Below are 20,797 nucleotides of genomic sequence, written 5' to 3'. Positions count from 1 at the left end.
GAGTTGCAGAGATTCTGTGCAGGTAAGTTAATGATGTTCTGATGTTCTAAAGATCAACAAAAGAAAATAAGAACAGTTTGGCTGGATTTTAGTTGCTACTTTTCTGTGTTTTGCCCTCTCCCAGAGATTGACTGTACAATTAAATTTGTACCATGTCTTAGGCTAGATGAACTGGTTGGTATTTTCTATTCCTTTCTCGTATTTCAAAAAGTAAAACAGTATGTAATGAAGTGTCTGCTATTGAGCTGTGTAGGAACTAAACCCTGAACAAACTCTGCTTTCTATATCTCTAGCATTTCTTTGAACCTTTAGTTAAGCCCCATGTACCTAATAAAGTGGCCTTTATTAGAGTGTACGAGGGGTGATTGATACGTCTGTGGCCTAAGGTAGAAGGACTCAATTTTAGAAAACCTAGTACATTTATTTTTTCAACATAGTCCCCTCCTACATTTACACACTTAGTCCAGCGGTTGTGGAGCATACGGATCTTGGACCTCCAGAAAGTGTCCACAGCAGGGTGATTGATAAGTTCATGGCCTAAGCTAGAAGGAGATGAGTTATACGGCTCTTGTTACATGCACGTGCAGTTCCAACTCTTTAAATGATTATGCAGAAAGTTTGAAGTGAATAACTCATCTCCTTCTACCCTAGGCCACGAACTTATCAACCACCCCTGCTGTGGACACTTTCTGGAGGTCCAAGATCCGTATGCTCCACGACCGCTGGACTAAGTGTGTACATGTAGAAGGGGACTATGTTGAAAAATAAGTGTGCTAGGTTTTCTAAAATTGACTCCTTCTACCTTAGGCCACGAACTTATCAATCACCGGTCGTATGTTCATGGCCTTCTGCTGCTGTCGCCCATCCACTTCAAGGCTTGACATGTGTGTTCAGAGATGTACTTCTGCACACCACTGTCGTTATTTGAATTACTGTCGCCTTCCTGCCAGCTTGAATCAGCCTGGCCATTCTCCTCTGACTTCTCTTATGAACAATGTGTTTTCACCCACAGGACTGCTGCTCACTGCAGTTTTTTGCACCATTCTCTGTAAACTCTCGAGACAGTTGCACATGAAAATCCCAAGAGATCAACAGTTTCTGAAATACTTACCAACCTGCTTGGCACCAACAATCATTCCATGGGTCAAAGTCACTTAGATCACATTTCTTCTCTATTCTGATGTCTGATCTGAACAATAACTGAACCTTTTGACCATGGCTGCATGCTTTTATGTACTGAGTTGCTACCTCGTGATTGGCTGATTCAATATTTGCATTAATGAGGGGTACACAATAAAGGGGCTCAGTGTATATGCAAGCTTTTACAACCCATCAGAAAAAAATCCCACCATGATTACCTAAAATGCTTTTGAAAGATTTGATTGAGCAACAAACCCAAAGATGATTAGATTTAGAAGATTTTACTCAAACTCAAAATAGATGAGTATCCCTGCTTACCTCTTCAAAATCTCTGCTGTGACCAATTAAATTTAGGTGGTTTATCATTAGATAGTATGGGTAAAGTGATGTACTCCTTGCAAACAAATGTTTACAAAATTCAGGAACATTTCTTCCATTTTCCATAGCATTATGAAGATGAATAGCTTTGTATAGCATTAGAAACTTTATGGCTTCATAAATCTTTTGCTCAGTCACTTGATCCTGAATCAGGTCTCTACATGCATTTGTTCTTCCAGCCTCGCTTTGCATGGAACGTATAAATGCCCACTGTAAAAAAAAATATTTCTTTCACTAGTTTATAAAGTCGCAAATAGCTTTCTTTGGAAAAAAGGTCAAATTATTATACATGTAAGATATTGTCTTTTTTTAAAATAAGCAATGTTAAACTCAAATAAGCTTCCAAACAATGTTTTTCCAAGAAAAGTGAAAACTTTTTCCCCTCTGCCATCATTTTTCTGAACAGGTGACAAACACTACTTCACTATTTTGCACTATTTATTTATTTCTTAATACATTTTATTGAGACTTACAGTAATTATGTATTGTACTGTACTGCTGCCACAAACACATTTCACAACATATGTCAGTGATATTAAACATGATTCTTATTTATAGAATATCCTTGGTAAGATGGATTAGCTGTATAGCAGGCAACACACATATAAGTTGCTGGTGAATGCAGCAGGCCAGGCAGCATCTCTAGGAAGAGGTACAGTTGACGTTTCAGGCCGAGACCCTTCGTCAGGACTAGTTGTATAGCAGGTTTTATTTTGAACAAATGCATTAAAATTACAGTTCCGAGAAAAAGTTTGTGAGCCCTTTTCAATTCCCTGGTTTTCTGCATTAATTATTCATAAAGTGTGGGCTGATCTTCACCTAAGTCACAATAATAGACAAACACATTCTGACTAACCAAGTAACTCACAAACAATTGTACGTCTTCTCGTCATTACTGAGTACATCATTTAAACAATCACAGTCTAGGTTCAAAAAAGTATGTGAACTTCTGGAGTAATCCTTCTACAAAAGCTATTTGGAGTCAGATGTTCCAATCAATGAGAGGAGACTGGAGGTGTGGGTTGTAGAGGTGCCCTGCCCTTTTTAAAAAAATACACACAAAATCAGGTCACTGACAAAGCCACTCTTCTCAAGAAGGATCTCTTTATGTGCCCCAAGCCTCAATCAAAACAACTTTCAGGGGACCTCAGAAGAATTGTAGACATGCATGAAGCTGAAAAGGCTACAAAAGTATTTTCAAAGACCTTAGTGTTCATCAGTCCACAGTAAGAGAAATTGTCTGCAAATGGAGGAAATTCACTACTGTTTCTACTCTCCCTAGGAGTGGGCATCCTGCAAAGATCACACCAACAGCACAATGTGCAATGCTGAAGGAGTGAAAAAGAACCCAAGAGTAACAGCAAAAGACCTGCAGAAATTGCTAGAATTTACTAAAGTCTCTGTTCACGTGTACACTGTAAGAAAAGCACTGGGCAAGAATGGTGTTCATGGAGGAAACCACTGCTCTCCAAAAAAAAACATTGCTGGACATCTCAAGTTTACCTGGATATTACACAATGCTTCTGGGACAATATTCTGTGGACAGCTGAGACAAAAGTTGAACTTTTTGGCAGAAATGTACACTATGTTTGGAGGAAAAAGGACAGCAACACCAAAACCTCATAACAACTGTGAATCATCATGGTTTGGGGCTGCTTTGCTGTCCCAGGGCCTGGAGAGCTTGCAATCATTGAGGGAACAATGAATTCAAAATTGTACAAAGACATTTTACAAGAGAATGTCAGGGTAGTGGTCGGTCACCTGAAGCTTAATGGAAATTGAATGATGCAACAAGACAATGATCCAAAACACAAGAGTAAATCAACAACAGGATGGTTTAAAAAGAACATTCTTGTTTTGAAATGGCCAAGTCAGAATCCAGATCTTAAACCAATCGAGATGCTGTGGCATGACCTGAAGAGGGCCGTTCATGCAGGTATCCCAGAAATATTGAAGAACAGGGTAAGTTTGTGGACTCTTTTAGAATTTTCTCTATTTCTGCATAAACCATTGCTTTCAGTAACTGGTGTGATCCCTTTGTACAGCAATGCCTTTAACCAAACATTTTCTGTAACTGTTGATCAGTCCTGCACATCGGCTTGGAGGAATTTTTGGCCATTCCTCCTCACAAAGCTGCTTCAACTCTGGAATATTGGTGGATTTCCTTGCATAACTGCTTGCTTCAGGTCATCCGCAGCATTTCTATAGGATTAAGGTCAGGACATTGACTCGACCATTCCAAAATGTGAAATTTCTTCTGCTTTAATCATTCTTTGGTAGACTGACTTCCGTGTTCAGAGTTGTTGTCTTGTTGCATAACCCACTGTCTCTTGAGCTTCAGTTCACGGATGGATACCCTGACATTTTCCTGTAGAACTTGCTGGTACAATTTAGAATTCATAGTTCCATCAATGATAGCAAACCATCCTGGTCCTGAGGCAGCAAAGCAGACCCAAACCATGACACTGCCACCACCATGTTTCACAGATGGGATGAGATTCTTATGTTGGAATGCAGTGTTTGCTTTTCGCCAAACATAACGCTTCTCGTTTACACCAAAAGTTCTATTTTCAACTCATCCATCCGCAGAACTTCCTTCCAATAGACTTCTGGCTTATCCACAGGGTCTTTAGCAAACTTCAGATGGGCAGCAATGTTCTTCCTGAGGAGTAGTGGCTTTTTCCTTTCAATCCTGCCATGCACATCATTGTCGTTCAGTGTTTGCCTGGTGGTAGACTCATGAACACTGACATTAGCCAATGCAAGAGAGGCCAGTAGCTCCTTAGATGTTACCCTGGGGTTCTTTTATATGCCTTGCTCTTGGAGTTATTTTTGCTGGTCTACCGCTCCTGGGGAGAGCAACAATGACGTTGAATTTCCTCCATCTGCCTGACCATGGATTGGTGGAGTCCAAACTCTTTAGAAATGGTTTTGTATCCTTTTCCAGCCTGGTGAGCATCAACAACGTTTTTTCTGAGATTCTCATAAATCTCCTTTGATCGGGGCATGGCACACTTCCAAAAACCTGTGTGGTGAAGATCAGACTTTGATAGTGAAGACCTAGGTTTTTGTTCTTTAAACAGGGCAAGACCTCAGACACTCACACTGATTGTCATCCCATTGATTGAAACATCTAACTCTAATTTCCTCTTTAAATGAACTGATAATCATAGAGATTCACATACTTTTCCCCCACAAATACATGAAATATTGGATCATTTTTCTGAATAAATTAACAAGTATAATGTTTTTTGTGTTACTTGTTTAATTGAGCTCTAGGCCGGCTGGTGGCGCAATGGCATCAGCGCCGGACTCCGGAGCGAAGGCTACCGAGTTTGAATCTAAGTTGGGCCACTCCCGAGCACACTTTCCATCCATGCCAGGTTGAGCGTCGAGCTAGCCACCTGGCCTCGTAAAAAGAAGGGTTGAGTCAGGAACATTCATATCGTGACCCGGTTAATCTGAAAGGAGACCAATCCTGACACCACACGCCAGACAAGAATGGCTGACTGTCTGGTGCAACATGCTGGAAAAAAAAGATTGGGTTCTCTTCATCTAATTTTAAGACTTATGTGAAGATCTGATCACATTTTAGGTCATATTTATGCAGAATTAGAGAAAATTCTAAAAGGTTCACAAACTTTCTAGCACCACTGTAGATTAATGTGATTCTGATTTCATGCTTCTCTTCTGTTGGATCATCCAAAACCAGAATTGACAGAAATCCCCCAGATACAACATAATGACAATCATTGAATTGAATTGACTTTATTTCACCTCCTAATACGAGTAAAAAATCTTTATGTTACATCTCCGTCTGAATGTGCAATTTATAGTAATTTGTAATAAATAGTATTTACAACAAGACAGTCTATATGGCATAGAAGTACAATTGTATCAGCATGAATTAATCAGTCTGATGGCCTGGTGGAAGAAGCTGTCCCGGAGCCTGTTGGTCCTGGCTTTAATGCTACGGTACCGCTTCCTGGGTAGCAGCTGAAACAGTTTGTGGTTGGGGTGACTTGGATCTCCAATGATCCTTCAAGCCCTTTTTACACACCTGTCTCTGTAAATGTCCTGAATAGTGGGAAGTTCACATCTACAGATGTGCTGGTTGTCCGCATCACTCTCTGCAGAGTCCTGCGATTGAGGGAAGTACAGTTCCCATACCAGGCAGTGATGCAGCCAGTTATGATGCTCTCAGTTGTGGCCCTGTAGAAAGTCCTTAGGATTTGGGGACTCATGCCAAACTTCTTCAACCATCTGAGGTGAAAGAGGCGCTGTTTTGCTTTTTTCACTGCATAGCCAATATATACAGACCACACAAGATCCTCGGTGATGTGCATGGCAAGGAACTTAAAGCTGTTCACCCTCTCAACCCCAGGTCCATTGATGTTAATAGGAGTTAGCCTGTCTCCATTGCTCCTCTGGTCCACAACCTGCTGCTTTGTTCTTGTGACAATGAGGGAGAGGTTGTTTTCTTGACACCATTGTGTTAAAGGTGATGACTTCTTCTCTGTAGGCTGCCTCATTATTATTTGAGATAAGGCCAATCAATGTAGTATAGTCAGCAAATTTCATTAGCAGATTGGAGGTGTGGGTGGCGACACAGTCATGGGTATACAGAGATTAAAGGAGGGGGCTTAGGACACAGCCCTGAGGGTCAGCGGGGCAGAGGTGAGGGAGCCCACTCTTACCACCTGCCGGTGATCTGATAGGAAGTCCAGGATCCAGATGCACAAGGCGGGTGAAGGCCGAGATCTCTGAGCTTCTTGTCAAGCCTGGAGAGAATTATGGTGTTGAATGCTGAACTGTAGTCCAAGAACAGCATTCTCACATATGCATCCCTCTTCTCCAGGTGCGCAAGGTTGGTGTATAGAGCTGTGGGTATTGCATCATCTGTTGTTCGGTTGTGTCAGTAGGCGAACTGTAGAGGGTCCAGTGTGGGTGGTAGCATTCTGCAGATGTAGTCCTTGACCAGCCTCTCCAAGAATTTGCTTATTATTGAGGTGAGTGTGACAAGATGCCAGTCGTTCAGACATGTTACCTTGGTCTTTTTAGGTACAGAGACAATGGTGGATGTTTTGAATTATCTGTTATCAGTTTGAAGGAAAACAGGAACTCAATTTACAGTGATCTTGAAGTATACAATTTTTAATATAGCTCATTTTAAAAATTTCTTTGAATTTTCCAACCCAATTTCTGCAAATTTACTTTGACCTTAAACTTCCACTTTCCTCCCATTGTACTCATTTTGAAATATTTGGTTTCATTAGTGCCAATGCAAACAAGCAGAAGAATGAATACTTTTCACAGTAGAATCAAAAATTGTACCTCCTTCCGAAGTGTTTCCAAGCAAATCCCCAGTTGTTCAATGGAATTTCCACAATGTTTTTGTTTCAAAGACCACTGGTTTATCCATCTGTAGCCTTCCTGGGATATTTTTCTGGGAATCTATGGGTGTTGAAACAAAGAATTGATTGAATTCAGGTGAAGCATAAGATCAGAAAATATGGGAGCAGATTTAGGCCATTTGGCCCATCGTGTCTCCTCCATTTCATCATGGCTGATCCAATTTTCTTCTCAGCCTCAATCTCCTGCCTTCTCCCTGTATCCCTTCATGCCCTGACCAATCAAGAATCTATCAACCTCTGCATTAAATATACATAAAGACTTGGCCTCCACAGTTGCCTGTGGCAAAGAATTCCACAGATCCACCATTCTCTGACTAAAGAAATTCCTCCTCATCTCCACTCTAAAAGTATGCCCCTCTATTCTGAGGCTGTGTCCTCTGGTCTTAAGACTCTTCCATCATAGGAAACATCAGAATCAGATTTAATATCACCGGCATGTGTCGGGAAAGTTGTTAACTTAGCAGCAGTACAATGCATTACCTAATATAGGAGGAAAACATAAATGAGTTAATCAATTACAGTATACGTATATTGAATAGATTAAAAATCGTGCAAGAAACAGAAATAACATATATTTAAAAAGTGCGGTAGTGTTCATGGGTTCAATGTCCATTTAGGAATCGGAGGAAGACAGGAAGAAGCTGTTACTGAATTGCCGAGTGTGTGCCTTCAGGGTTCTGTACCTCCTGTACGATGGTAGTAGGTGAGAAAAGGTACTGGGGGTCTTTAATAATGGTTCTGCCTTTCTAAGACACTGCTCCTTGAAGATGTACTGGGTACTTTGCAGGATAGTGCCCAAGATGGAGCTAACTAAATTTACAACCCTCTTCAGCTTCTTTGAATCCTGTGCAGTAACACCCCATAACAGACGGTGATGCAGCCTGCAGCCTGTCAGAATGCTCTCCGCAGTGTATCAATAGAAGTTTTTGAGTGTATTGTTGACATAACAAATCTCTTCAAACTCCTAATGAAATATAGTTGCTGTTTTGCCTTCTTTATAACTGCATTGATATGTTGGGACCAGGTTAGATCCTCAGAGATCTTGATACCTAGGCACCTGAAACTACTCACTCTCTCCACTTCTTATCCCTCTATGAGGATTGGTATGTGTTCCTTCATCTTACCTTTCCTGAAGTCCACAATCAAGTCTTTCATCCTGTGGCATATCTCGCTCCTGTACGCCCTCTCGTCTCCATCTGAGGTTCTACCAACAATGGTTGTATCATCAGCAAATTTATAGATAATATTTGAGCTATGCCTAGCCACACAGTCATGGGTATAGAGAGAGTCGAGCAGTGGGCTAAGCACATACCCCTGAGGTGCACCAGTGTTGATCGTCAGAGAGAAGGAGATATTATCACCTCACCACATCCACTCTATTAAGGACTTTCACCATTCAATAGGCTTCAATGAAGTCACCCCTCATTCTTCCGAATTCCAGCGAATACAGGCCCAAAGACATTAAACGCTCTTCATATGACAAGCCATTCAATCCTGGCATCATTTTCGTCAACTCCTTTGAATCTTCTTCAGTTTCAGCACATCATTTCTAAGGTAAGAGGCCCAAAGCTGCTCACAATACTCAGGTCTCACCAGTACTTTCTTAAGTCTCAACATTACATCCTTGCTTTTATATTCTAGTCCTCTTGAAATGAATGCTAATATTGCATTTACCTTCCTCACCACAGACTCAACCTGCAAATTAACCTTTAGGGAATCCTACACAAGGACTCCTTGACACTTTGCACTTCAGTTTTTTGTATTGTTTCTCTATTGAGAAAATAATCAATAGAAAATAAACAGCCCTTTCATTTCTTATACCGAAGTGCAAGACCATACACTTCCCAACACTGTATTTCATCTGCCACTTCTTTGCTCATTCTCCTAATTTGTGTAAATCCTTCTGTAGCCTCTCTATTTCCTTAAAACTACCAGCCCCTCCACTTATCTTCATATCGTCTGCAAACTTTGCAACAAAGTCATCAATTCCATCATCCAAATCATTGACATATAACTTAAGAATAATCGGTCTCAACACAGACCCCAGTAGAACACCACTAGTCAATGGCAGCCAACCGGAAAAGGCTCCCTTTATTCCCGGTCTTTGTCTCCTGCCAATCTGCCACTGCTTTATCCTTGCTGGAATCTTTCCTGTAACACCATGCGTTCATAGTTTGTTACGTAGTCTAATGTGTGGCACCATGTCAAAGGCCTTCTGAAAATATAAGTGCACAACATTGGCCGATTTGCCTTTTGTCTATCCTGCTGGTTATTTCTTCAAAGAATTCCAACAGATTTGTCAGGCAATATTTTCCCTTGAGGAAACCATGCTGACTACTGCCTATTTTATCATGTGCTTCCAAGTACCATGAGACCTTATCCATAATAGTTAACTCCAACATCTTCCCTACCACTGAAGTCAGACTAACTGGCCTATAATTTCCTTTCTTTTGCCTCTCTCCCTTCTTGAAAGTGGAGTGACATGCAATTTTCCACTTTTCCGGAACCATTCCAGGGTCTAGTGATTCTTGAAAGATCATTACTATTGCCTCCACAATCTCTTCAACCACCTCATTCAGAATCCTGGGGTGTAAACCATCCGGTCCAGGTGATTTATCTACCTTCAAACCTTTCAGTTTTCCAAGAACCTTCTCCCTATTAATGGTAACTTCACACACTCATGACCCCTGATACATGGAACATCCAGTATACTGCTGGGGTCTTCCACAGTGAAGAATGACACAAAAAACACATTCAGTTCATCTGCCATTTTACTGTCCCCCATTACTACTACTTCATCATCGTTTTCCAGTGGTCTGATATCTGCTCTCACCTCTCTTTTACACTTCATGTTTCTGAAGAAATTTTTGGTATTTTCTTTAATATTATTGGCTAGCTTATTTTTTTGTATTCTACTTTTACCATCTTAATGACTTTTTTAGTTGCTTTCTGTTGGTATTTCCTCCCATTTCCCATTAATTTTTGCTCTATTATATGCCCTCTTGCTGGCTTTGATTTCTCTTGTTAGCCACAGTTGTGTCATCTTGCCTTTAGAATACTTCTTCCTCTTTGGGACTTATATAACCTGTACCTTCTGAATTGCTTCCTGAAATTCCAGCCACTGCTGCTCTGCCATCATCCCTGTCAGTGTTCTTTTCCAATTGATTCCGGCCAACTCCTCTCTCATGCCTCTGTTTTTCCCTTTACTCCACTGTAATATTGATACATCTGACTTCAGCTTCACCTCAAGTTTCAGGGTGAATCTGATATTATGACTACTTTAATCAATTCTGGTCAATGGCACAACACCCAGTTCACAAGCTGATCCCCTAGTAGGCTCAACCATGAGTTCTGTCCACAATGATTCAACACCTTCGGACCCTACGTCATGTCTTTCGAATGATTTGATTTCATTTTTTTTTACCAAAAGAGCAATGCCACCCCCTCTGCCTTCCTGCCTGTCCTTTCGATACGTGTATCCTTGGACATTAAGCTCCCAGTTATAATCTTCTTTCAGCCATGATTCAGTGATGCCTACATCATACATGCCAATTTGTAACTGTCACATCCTACTGACTGAAATTTTTCCCTACCATCAGCCTCTCCTTGCAAGGAGTCTCACTACACATTGCCTCTGTTTGCAAACCAAGTACCACATCTTCAGCACTATCGTCCCAGTTCCCAGCCCCCGCCAAATTAGTTTGAACCCACCCAAACACCTCTAGCCAACCTGCCTGCAAGGATATTGGATCCCCTCAGGTTCAGGAGTAACCCGTCAGTTTAGTACATGTCATACCTTCCGCAGAAGAGATCCCAATGATCCATAAATCTGAAACCCTGCCTCCTACACCAATTCCTCAGCCATGCATTCACCTGTCAAATCACTCTTCTCTTACCCTCACTGGCACGTGGCACAGGCAGCAATCCAGAAATTACTACCCTGAAGGTACTGTTTCTCAGTTGTCTACCTAGCTCCCTGTAGCTCCTGTCTGTCACCTCCTCATTCTTCCGTATGAGTCAAAGGTCATTGAGCTACAGCTCCAGTTCCTTAACACATTCTCTCAGGAGCTGCAACTCGGTGCACCTGGTGCAGATGTGTTTCTCTGGGAGGCTAGGCATCTCCCAGACTTCCCACCTCCCACACAGACTGCAAAACACTTCTCACTAATCTACTATGCTCCAATAGATGAGCAATGAACAAATAAGGAGGGAGGGAGTAAGTTACAAGACAATGTACCTCACCCAAAACTGATCTCTCCTAACCCTGAGGAGCCAAAGCCACTCTAAACAATGGCATACTCCAAATGAATCAATGCACCGCTTGCACTTGAATTATTCTACTGGCCCTTTCTAATGAATCCCTCTTGCTGATTGGTCACTCCTCAACTCAAAGAAACTGTGGCAAAACGGTCTTTGAAATCTCGATCACCCTCCTGATTAAAAGGTAGCTCTTTTTATGCAACCCTGATGTGGACTGTCCAACTCAAGAGAAAACCGGCGCAGAGGTCTGCTTTTAATTCCTGAACACGGACCTGACCGAAAGGTAGCTCTTTTTACGCACTGCCTCTTGCTGATTGGTGGCAAGTCAACTCAGAGAAACTGCTGCGAAACTCTGCCTTTGAAATTTGATTAAAAGGTAGCACTCTTTACCCAGTCCTGACAAGGACTGTCCAACTGTGCAACATCTAAAAAGTTGCTTGATTTGAAGTATCTAATTTTAGAGAGAGGCAGAGGAAAACTGAAAGTTTTCCCGTTTTAAATTAAAATGATTTGACGAATAAACTCTTCTCATGCTTCCAGCTGAGTACAGGTATAGATTTTAACCTATGCTTTGATGACAAACTCTGTCATCTTCATCAGGGATGATGCCTCAGCATGTCTGGTCCAGTGGTATATATACACCCGCCATCTGTCCCTCCTGATTGGTTGGTCTTCATCCAATCAGCTTTCTGCTATCCCACCTTGTTTGCAATTGAATTCCAGTTCTTCCTTATAGAGTGAGACCTTCGTCTTTGTTATTAAGGTGTCTGGTGTTTACAGGACTCCTTGTGAATGCAGAGGTAGAAGGTATATTGGAGGAGCAGTCAATGACTTATGTGACCGCCTGGTGAAGGAAGCCATTGAAATAAAACTAGAGAAAGGTCTTGCTCTAAGTAAGAAATAGAATTCAATTATAAATAAGGTGGGACAGCGGAAACCTGACTGGACGAGGACGAACCAATCAGGAGGGACGGACAGCAGGGGTATATATACCACTGGACTAGACATGCTCGGGCACCATACCCGATGAAAGTAGCAGTTTGTCATCGAAACGCTGGTTAAAATCGATACCTGTACCCAGCTGGAAGCCCAAGAAGAGTTTATTCATCACGTACACCGAGAAAGCCCTGGATCCTTTTTTGTAAGATGATCTGGCCAGTTCAATCTGTCAAAGCAAACAATCACTGATTATAAGTATATAATAAACTAATTCAAATTATGTAACAAAATCAACCAAGCACTTTATAATGATGTGAATGTCCTGGGAAAGTACTATGGTGAGTTTCTTTTAGTACACCTGGTGATGGGGGAGTTCGCTTCAGTGTAAAGTGCGGTGAAGCTGGAACAGTTTTTGGAGCAAAGGAGATATAAATGGGCCACTCAGTTCCTCTGCTGGTCCTGTATCCAACGTTCCCTCTAATTTTTTTTTTCACAGCTATGTGGACCAACCACTGCTTTGAGCAGGAAATTTTAAGCAACCTGAAAACTGAACAGCACTTTATATGTTTACTTTTCCTAATATAAACATCAAATACACACAAACCACAACTCACAACACAAGTAAACAATGTCAGGTAGTCAAAACATCTGACAAGCACAATTGCAAAAGTAAAATATTTTGACTAGGCAATGTTATAAGGATCTAGCCTTCAGTAATGATGATCAAAGAGGCACAGAGAGAATCTGTATTTATTGACAAATAGCCTTTATTGTCTCAACTAAAAAGCACGTGGGTTCACAAATTAAATACCTATGTGCACCCTCATTAGAAGAGTTAATGAAAAGAAAGGGTATTACCCATGAAAGGAGGAGTCTATGCTGGCCAAGCCTTCCTCGTGGTCTCAATCTCCACGTGTCCGTGGGGTCCACCTCATCTGCAATGTCACTGCTCCTACATATTTGGAGATCCTGACTCGATAGTGTTCCGCATCAGTTGAACTAATGGATCTCCATCCCACTGGCTCAAGGTCACCTGAGTACATGGGTCACCTTCTTTCTGGTTCTAGTCCAGAGCTACAACCAGTGTTAATCTATGGCTTCTGCTGCCGGCTTCGTGCCTTTGTTCTTTTCAACTCTGACTGGCTCAAACCAGTCAAAACTAGGTGATCCCGGCACTGAGTCTAATGAGTCGACAGATCACTCCTCCACTTTGTCTGCCACTTTCACATAATAAATTGCTACTCGTCTAAGGATGGTTTCAGGTTTAGCAGGTCATGAGCTGAAGCTGCTTGGGTCCACATTGAATTGCTGATTAGATTATCCCAGAGCAAGAATCAGTTCAGAGTTCATAAAACGGGGGGGGGGGGGAGGAGGAACAAAGACAACTGGTTTGTCTCCTCCCCCTGTCCTTGATTCATCCAAATCCACAGAGTTGTTAGACTGGTCAACAACGCCATCGGCATTCAGCTGGTGGGTGATTTATTAACAATGAGCCACTGACTTCCATTCTGTGTTTATTGTTACAATTTGTAACAGGGATGTAATTTGAAATACTGACAATGTAAATACATTGAAGCTCTAATATGTTTCAAAGTAAAGGTTGTGGTACATTTATCATTTAGAAAATTTATGGATTATACTAACACAATTAAAGGCAGTTTCACAATTATATTAACATAAATTACAAAATTATATTAACATTATATGAAAAATTCCAGCTGCATGACAACAAAGACTATGTGCATGGGAGCATTTCAATTACTATGCAGCCACGTACCAGTTCAGCTTCGAAGGAATAGTGTCTAACTCAATGTTACATACCCCAGTGCTGTCAAAATTCTATCAATCTTAGTTTTTTTAAAAAACTGAATTAGCACCTACTACTTTTTCCACTACATGAGCTGAAGGTTGCTATCAGTGACTTTCAAAGCAATAGAATCTTCAACTGACCCTTAAGAAATACAATTTCAGTTTACTGAATTCTTTACCTTGCATTCCTGGTTCAGATGCTGGTGATTATTTTGCACTGTTAGAAGGTTCCCAGAACTGTATATATCGGCTATGGTCTACATAAAGCTACAAGATATATCTCGTCTACAGAATTTCCTGTGTTAATATACAGAGGGATCTTAGTGTGAAAGTTCACAGTTCCTTGAAAATGGTGCCACAGTTGGCTAGGATTGTGAAGAGGGTACTTGGCACACTTGCTTTCACAGGTTGAGACACTATTTAAGAACTGAGGTGTCATGTTGCTGCTGTACAAAACACTGGCCAGGCAACACATAAAGAGTATTGTGCATAGTTCCGGTCACTGTGCTACAAGAAAGGTTAGAAAGGAATGCAGAAGAAATTTAACAGGACGTTGCCAAGAATGGAGGGCTCTACTCGTAAGCAGAGATTGGATTCTGGGTTTATTCTCAGTGGAACATAGAAGACAGAGTCTTTTACAAAATGACGACAGGCAGAGATAGGATAGATCATCTTGGTTTTGTTCTTAAGTTGGGGGAGTCTAAACCTGGAGGACAGGTTTCAGGTGTGAAGGAAGAAATTTAGAAAATTATGGGGCATATTTTTAGGCAAGTGGAACAAGGTGCCAGAGGAAATGGTAGAGACAGATACAATTACAGAGTTTTAAAAGACAACAGGACAGATAATTAGGAAAGGAGTAGAGTGATATGGGCCTAATGTTCAAAGTAAAATTTATAATCACAGTACATACATGTCACCACGTCCAACCCCGAGCTTCTTTTTCTTCAGCCATACTTAACAAATCTATAGGACAGTAGCTGTAAACGTGATCTGTAAGCTGCAAACAATCTCTGCAAATGCAGATATAAATAAACCACAATAGATAACAAGCATGAAATAACAGGATAAAAGCATCCTTAAATCAGTGTAATTATCCCGTTTTGGTCAAGAGCCTGAAGGTTGAAGGGTATTAACTGTCCTTGAATCTGGTGGTGCAAGTTCTGAGGCACCTGTGCCTTCTACTTGATGGCAGCAGTGAGAAAAGAGTATGGCCTGGGTGGTGAGTATCTTTGATGACGGATGCTGATTTTCTACATCAATGTTTCATGTAGATGTGCTCAATGGTTGGGAAGGTTTTACACATGATGTACCGGGCCAAAACTACTACCTTTTGTAGGATTTTGCACTCAAAGGCATTGGTATTTCCATACCAGGCCATCATGCAGCCAGTCCGCACATTTTCCACCACACATCTATAGATTTGCAAAGGTTTTTGATGACATGCCTAACCTCCACTTCTCTGCAAAGAAATGCGGGCAAATGGGAAGAGCATAGATGGACACTGTAATTGATATGAACTAGTTTGGTCATCTACTAACTTTGAAGTAATGCACGTTCTAAATCATTAGTATATCAACCAAAGCACTATTCCTATTATTGAACCCTACAGGGCACCTCTCTACACTTGTTACCAGTCTGAGAAAAACAATCATTCATCATCGTGGTATGTTTCCCATTCCTTGGCTAGCTCTGTACCAATGCTCCCACTGATTTTTTTAATCCCCAGATTTTACTTGTTCTAAGACATTTATTGCACTATTCTTCATTAAAGGGCTTATGGAAATCCAAAGCTATATCATCCGCACTACCTTCAATCTATTCCATTAATCACATAACTCAATCAACTTAGCTCAGGGGATCCCAACCGTTTTTATGCCACAGATCAATACCATTAGGCGAGGAGTCCATGGATTTCAGTTTGAGAGCCCCTGACTGAACCAACCACAATTTGATTAACAAATCGAATGCTGACTTTAATTTATTTGCATTTTTTCCCCCAAATGAAATTTGATTATGTCTTGGTTTATTGGCACTGAAGGAACTATTGTTGATTTATCCTTCTGCAATATAGAAGAGTTGTAACAGGTACAATACACCATCCTTATATTCATTAGGAGGATTTGAAAGACTGCTACCAAAATCACAGCAATTGCTATCTCTACTTCTCTCAATGTAGGATGCATCCTGTCCAGACTATACAATTTCTCTATATCAAACTGTCAATATTAACAGCCACATTTTTATCTATTATTTATCCTATCCAGTACTTGAGGTATCCTACCTCAAGTACTACAACATTGGTAGAAACATTCTTTAACAGAGAGTTGAAAAGTACTCTAATTTCCTCAGCAATATACTCTGCTTCCTTAAGAATTCCAATTTGATCCATAACTGAACCCAATCTGCTCTCTGACTGCTCTTTTGCCAACAGTTCGAAATCCAGGTGCTATATTTGATGTAAAGCTACACTTCAACACAATCTTAGAACAGTACACCAGAGGAACAGACCTTTTTGCTCACAATGTTGTGCCAAATTAATTAAATTATTAACCAAGTATGCAGCTAATCTAATTCCCTCTGCCTACACAATATCCATATCCTTCAATTTCCTGCGCATTCAAATGCCTATCTGAGAGGCTCCTGAGCATGTCTCTCCTGTATTTGCCTCCTCCAGCATATTCAAGCACCTATCAATCTGTGTTTTTAAAAAAACTAATGCCCCGTAAATCGCCTTTCAATTTACCCACTCTCACCTTAAGTGCACACCTCTGGCATTAGACATTTCAACCACGGGGAAAAACAAAATACTGTCTGTTCACTTTTATCTTACAATCGACATCAGGTTTCCCCTCTGCCTCTGCTGCTCCAAGAAAACAATCCAAGTTTGTCCAATGTCTCCTTATAGCACGTGCCCTCCAATTCAGGCAGTAACCTGGTAAACCTCTTCTGCACCCTCTCCAAAGCCTTGACATTCTTTCTATAATGGGGCAACTAGAATTGAATCTAATACTCCATATGCAATTTTAGTAGCATTTCAAAAAGCTGTAAAACAAATCCAGACCCAAACTCAACATGTGTAACCACTTTCAGGGAGTTATGGACTTAGCCCCAAGGTCCCTTCGACAAACTCCCTTGATTCCACCTGCTATATGCTTCCCTTTCCCCTCCCTAATTAAATGTTCATTATCGTATGCCATCCAATGTTCAGTAATGTTGCTACCTTTGCCTTTCACCCACACCCGAACATGGCTGGCCCCAAATTCTCGCTAATGCTCATTTTAGACTTCCACTAATCTGCTGTCATTTTACCTAAAAACATCTTCTTGCAATCTCCTTTTACCCTACACTACTGAAATCAGCTGTATTCCAATTTAGCACCTTAATCTTCACCCTTGAAGCTGTCAAGCAATTTTTTGTTACATCTTATTTTACTTGCTGCAAGGGAAGACCATCACCGCACAAGAGCTGGAGATAGCTTTGAAAAAACAGGCAGCATAAACAATCCTTTGTACCCAAGTGATAGCTACTGCACATCGGTCCAAGATCAGGGTGCATTCCATTCACCTACTTAATCAAAGGTACTTGGCTTCCTTCCAGTAATGCAGCTGCTCGTCTGTCAGCAGCTTGTCAAATATTCAAGGTCCATCCGCATATTGTTGCACTATTGGCAAAGCACTATAGTACAATACACGCAACATACATCAAAGTTGCTGGTGAACGCAGCAGGCCAAGCAGCATCTATAGGAAGAGGCGCAGTCAACGTTTCAGGCCGAGACCCTTCGTCCTGACGAAGCGTCTCGGCCTGAAACGTCGACTGCGCCTCTTCCTATAGATGCTGCTTGGCCTGCTGCATTCACCAGCAACTTTGATGTATGTTGCTTGAATTTCCAGCATCTGCAGAATTCCTGTTGTTTGCGTTTAAATAGTACAATACACACTCTATTTTGTTAGACAAAAATGCCATTTTGTTACTACATTTCCACATTCTCTCCGTTTTTGCCATTTCGACAACACTATATTTGACTAATTACAGTCATTGAAATATATAAAGCAATGATGCTGTTTCAAAGTCCTACCCAAAATTTCCTTTTCATACGTCCACTTCAATGAATACCTATTCATTTCATTAATTTCCTTTCATCCCGTTACTTCACACAAAAATCATAAAGGAATAACAGTTGTTATTATAATACTGATAGTTAAACAATAATGCAGAACTTTGCCCAACTTCCACCTCCTGGAGTGTAATAGTTGTAATACTGATGCCCTACCTCCTTAATCTCTTTGGTAGCTTCCTGGATGTGATATGCCAAGTTAGTTATATTTTCTGATTCTTCAGATATGCAAGGACCACAACATAAGTGCCCCCTTTTTCTGACAGAACTAAATCCAAAACCATTACTTTCTGCAATGCTACTGTATGAACAGCCATCGGTTCTGCTGAGAACTTGGTTAATGCTTGTTGGTACTAACTTGGTTAATACAACCCAATGTCGTATCAATCTCGCAGTGCCAATCATGCAGAATCTCTCAGGCTCTGTTAGGGACCTCTGGTGTCGCCGGACCAGAGTATGATAAGGTAGTGACACCGAGTGTCGCATGTTGGGCACTACATGGGTAAGACTTACTCGAGGCACATGCCTGGCAGCCAGGGGATAGGCCCAGCAACCACATACCCAATAAGTGCCATTCAGCAGAAGCAGAGGTCAGAGACTTGTCAGTTTCGTACATGTACCTTTACTGCTCCCCAGTTAGGGGCCCTTGCCCGTCCAGTTGCAATGACATGTTACCTGATGCCAGCATTTCAGTTCCAGAAACAACCTTTTGAATCCCTCTATCGCTGAAGAGCCATCAGCGTACAGAATTGAATCTTTGCCAGGGCACTATCCAACAAGATGCCATTGGTCTCCACGTTCTTGAATTAAGACTGCTATCGTGAATTGTCCAGCTGTATCAGGGATTCTTAATGCAGGTGCAATACACAATGTCACCTTTAAAGTTTAAAACACTTTCAGTTGTGCTTCATTAAGAGTCACAGGGCCAACTGTACACTGCTTGTCCTTCAGCAGACTGGTGAGCATTTGAGCAATAGTCGATTGATCTGCTACTAGGTTGTCGAAACATTAGTTAGCAATAGTTTCATTTGACGTACAGTAGCTGTCAATATTTTGTTTCATCACTGTCAGTCTCACGAGTCGCTAGGGGCCACTGTAGAGTCCATGTCATGTTTATCCTGTAATTCCACGGAGTTGAGATGGTGGCACCGTACAGGGAGACTGTTCGATATGAGCTGCAATTTCTTGGACTGAGCTTCAGAAGGTTTTCTCAGGGCGCAGCACCACCAGCAGTGCCACTAACAGGACTACACACTTGAAGTCGGGCAGCGCTTTTCCATTTTGTTTTAGTTTGCTTTGAAACTTCAAACAATGCACATCAATTGAACTACAGTGTTCTTTTACTCGTTCGGTTAATGAAAAGATTTACTCTTTAGAATTTTCACATTCGGTACCATGCTTTTTCTGTAGTTTATTTCATTTGTTTTTTTTCCCCCAAATAGTAAAAGACTTTACTTGCCTTGTTAATTTTCAATTGCTCACACATTTTATTAAGCTTGTTTTTAATCATTCCATTTATCCATTCTACTAAGCTGCTGAATGAGAATGGTAGTGACAATGGAAAAGTTGGTCAATCAGTATGGTTTTACATACTGCTTTTATTACTTTCCCAATAGTGGGTACCATTGTCGCTAGGCAGTTTCCAAGGGATCCTGGACCTCGGGATGATTTCCTTCAATAAACATTTAGCTACTGTAACTATCATTGCTTTTACAAAGAAATGCTTCAACCCATCGTGAAAAACTATCAATAATGACCCATACATATTTATAGCCTTCACACGAACGGAATTCTATAAAATCCATGTGTAAATGCATAAATAGTCAATCGGGGGGAGGGGGGGTGTATGAGATCCTTCCACCTTCAGTAGTTTCCCTGGATTTTGTAAAATACTTATCATACATTGTTCATAAACTTGATTTACAGCTTGCGACAAACCAAGGACAAAGCATGCCTGATTGTATACAATCCATCAATCCCCTCTTCAGCTTCTGTAGAAGAGGAGACTATGCCCTGTGGGGCAGTGGAGCACTTGGGTTAATGGTCATTTATGCAGCTCAGCTGTGAGCATCTTACCCGCTTCATTTGGCTAGAGAGCCGGAAGTTGCGATGGGACTTTGGAGAGAAAAAATTGCACATCAGCACTGAATAACCCTCCTACAACTTCCCGCTCAAAGGTTGCTCCTACTGTACTGGGGAGCAATTGAAGAAAGCCCTGACCCCTTTCCAATCGCTAAGACTCCATCCAGTTGATTCCAGGACCTTCTGTCGTGGAAACGACATTGGTCCAAGGTCCTATGCTGCCTTACCTCTGGAAAGTGCTAGAGTTGGGTGGAGTTCCCTGATCCCCTGAACTTGCATCATCTACTGAACCTTGTGAGGAAGTCGTGCTGCTGCCACAACACCAGAGTCACCCACAGATATTTCAGAAAGGAAGCTATTTCCTTACCGATATAGGGGTCATATGATGCATAAAATGGTCATTTCCAGCCAAGTTATAAGCTGTACAGTGAAGATAACAGTTCAACTTACTGAGTTGTAGGTCTAAACAGAATCTAGAGAAATCACTGGAGGCTTTCAAGTACCCTCGTAAAAATGTTCCAAGCTCCTTGGTAGGTGGGCAGTGAGTAACTGCTAATTATACAGAACAGATTGATTACTACTGAAATAATATTGCCCATAACAGCTCCCTGGAATACACACATTAAGTCCCTCAGGAGTGCCAGTAATAGTAGCTTGTAT

The 20,797-nt window shown here is 41.2% G+C and overlaps 1 protein-coding gene across 7 annotated transcripts in view; it reads right to left on the bottom strand.

The window, feature by feature from the left end:
- The window catches only part of LOC134357875 (ubiquitin thioesterase otulin-like), a 56,139-nt gene that overhangs the window by 9,308 nt on the left and 26,034 nt on the right, over positions 1-20,797 (bottom strand). For all 7 annotated transcript variants that reach the window (XM_063069607.1, XM_063069612.1, XM_063069606.1 and 4 more), the window contains 2 exons: positions 6,853-6,972; positions 1,459-1,728 (listed from right to left, as the gene is read on the bottom strand). In XM_063069607.1, the coding sequence (XP_062925677.1) occupies positions 1,459-1,728; positions 6,853-6,972 (390 nt within the window). The remainder of the gene's footprint in view (positions 1-1,458; positions 1,729-6,852; positions 6,973-20,797) is intronic.

This window comes from Mobula hypostoma, chromosome 17 (genome assembly GCF_963921235.1).
Source record: "Mobula hypostoma chromosome 17, sMobHyp1.1, whole genome shotgun sequence".
In the NCBI taxonomy this organism is placed as follows: Eukaryota; Metazoa; Chordata; class Chondrichthyes; order Myliobatiformes; family Myliobatidae; genus Mobula; species Mobula hypostoma.
This window is presented reverse-complemented; position numbering and strand designations above follow the sequence as displayed.